Genomic DNA, 1,494 nt, shown 5'->3' on the forward strand with positions numbered 1-1,494 from the left:
ACGTAAAGGGCCACGAGCTTCTCACAACTCCACTTTTCCATTAAAAGCATCCTTATTGAATCAAAAAGGGTGGAATTCAGGAAGATGTCTGCGATTATCCATGTATACATGCTTGCCACAATTGTCTAGGCGTAATGCCTCCAAATCATCTTCACAAATGGGGCAAGGAGTTGTTCCCTTCACAGTGTACCCCGATAAATTCCCATAAGCTGGGAAGTCATTTATCGTACAAAAAATCATGGCACGTAAAGTGAAATTGGTTTTACTATATGCATCAAACATTTGGACACCTTCATTCCACAACAATTTCAAATCTTCAATGAGAGGCGCTAGATACACATCAATGTCATTTCCAGGTTGTTTAGGCCCAGATATTAGAAGGGACAACATAATGTATCTAGACTTCATGCATAACCAAGGAGGCAAATTGTAGATAGTTAGAAGAACCGGTCAAGTGCTATATTGGGTACTTAGTGTCCCAAATGGGTTCATTCCATCTGTACTAAGACCAAGCCTAAGATTTCGATATTCTTCACCAAAGTCCTTGAACTTTCAATCGATGTTCCTCCATTGCGGGGAATCAGCAGGATGCCTCATTAACCCATCTTTCTTCCTCCCATCAGCATGCCACCTCAATAATTTTGCAGTTTTTTCATCCGAGAAGAGTCTCCTAAATCTTTGTATAATGGGAAGATACCATAATACCTTAGCCGGAGACCCTTTCTTACACAACTCATCAGTATCATTCATCTTGTAACGAGAAACTCCACACCTTGGACACTCATGCAAATCAGCATACTCATTTCGATACAACACACAGTCATTGGGACAAGCATGTATCTTCTCATACTCCATACCCAAGGGGCACATAAGTTTCTTGGCCTCATAGGTGGAGTTTGGAAGTTCATTCCCTTCGGGAAACATTTCTACTAAGGCTTCTAACAACTGCGTAAAACCCTTGTCGGTCCAACAATTATTGCTCGCCTTTAAGTTGAATAACTTCATAATAGCACCAAGTTTAGTGAACTTTGTACAACCAGGATATAACGGGGTTTCTGCAGCTCTCAAAATACTATCATATGTCTGGGGACACTCTGTGAAATGGTCTTCAACATCATGCATCATTTCATCTATCCTGTTCTTCTCCACTTCACTCTCACTTTCAACACCAATATCAGTTGTATCAATATCCTCACCTTGGTGTTCATTATCATCATCACAATGATTCTCGTCTTCCCTTGGACAATAACTAGAACTTGCCTCAATATATATGCTCTCACCATGCCATGTCCACCTTGTGTAGTTTTCTTTAAACCCACGACGAATTAGATGATCTTTAATATCAACTATATCACAATATCCCCTCGAATTATTACAGTCACAACAAGGACAAATAATAATCTTTGATTTATTCTCTGTTTGGTGTTTTAAGGCAACAGTGCTAAACTCTTCAATTCCTCGTAAAAAACTTGTACAATTTCGTTTACCATACAT

At 39.4% G+C, this 1,494-nt stretch overlaps 1 protein-coding gene across 1 annotated transcript; it reads right to left on the reverse strand.

Moving 5' to 3' along the window:
- Nucleotides 1-552: 552 nt before the first annotated feature.
- On the reverse strand, nucleotides 553-1,494 carry LOC145642590 (uncharacterized). Its single transcript, XM_081693786.1, has one exon. The coding sequence runs from the start codon at nucleotides 1,492-1,494 to the stop codon at nucleotides 553-555; it is 942 nt and encodes a 313-aa protein (XP_081549912.1).

Source organism: Chenopodium album, chromosome 8 (genome assembly GCF_948465745.1).
Source record: "Chenopodium album chromosome 8, dcCheAlbu1.1, whole genome shotgun sequence".
Taxonomy (NCBI): domain Eukaryota; kingdom Viridiplantae; phylum Streptophyta; class Magnoliopsida; order Caryophyllales; family Amaranthaceae; genus Chenopodium; species Chenopodium album.

Excerpts from the sequence above, each read along its gene's own strand:
- LOC145642590 (XM_081693786.1), bottom strand. The coding sequence starts at position 1,494 with ATGTATGGTAAACGAAATTGTACAAGTTTTTTACGAGGAATTGAAGAG.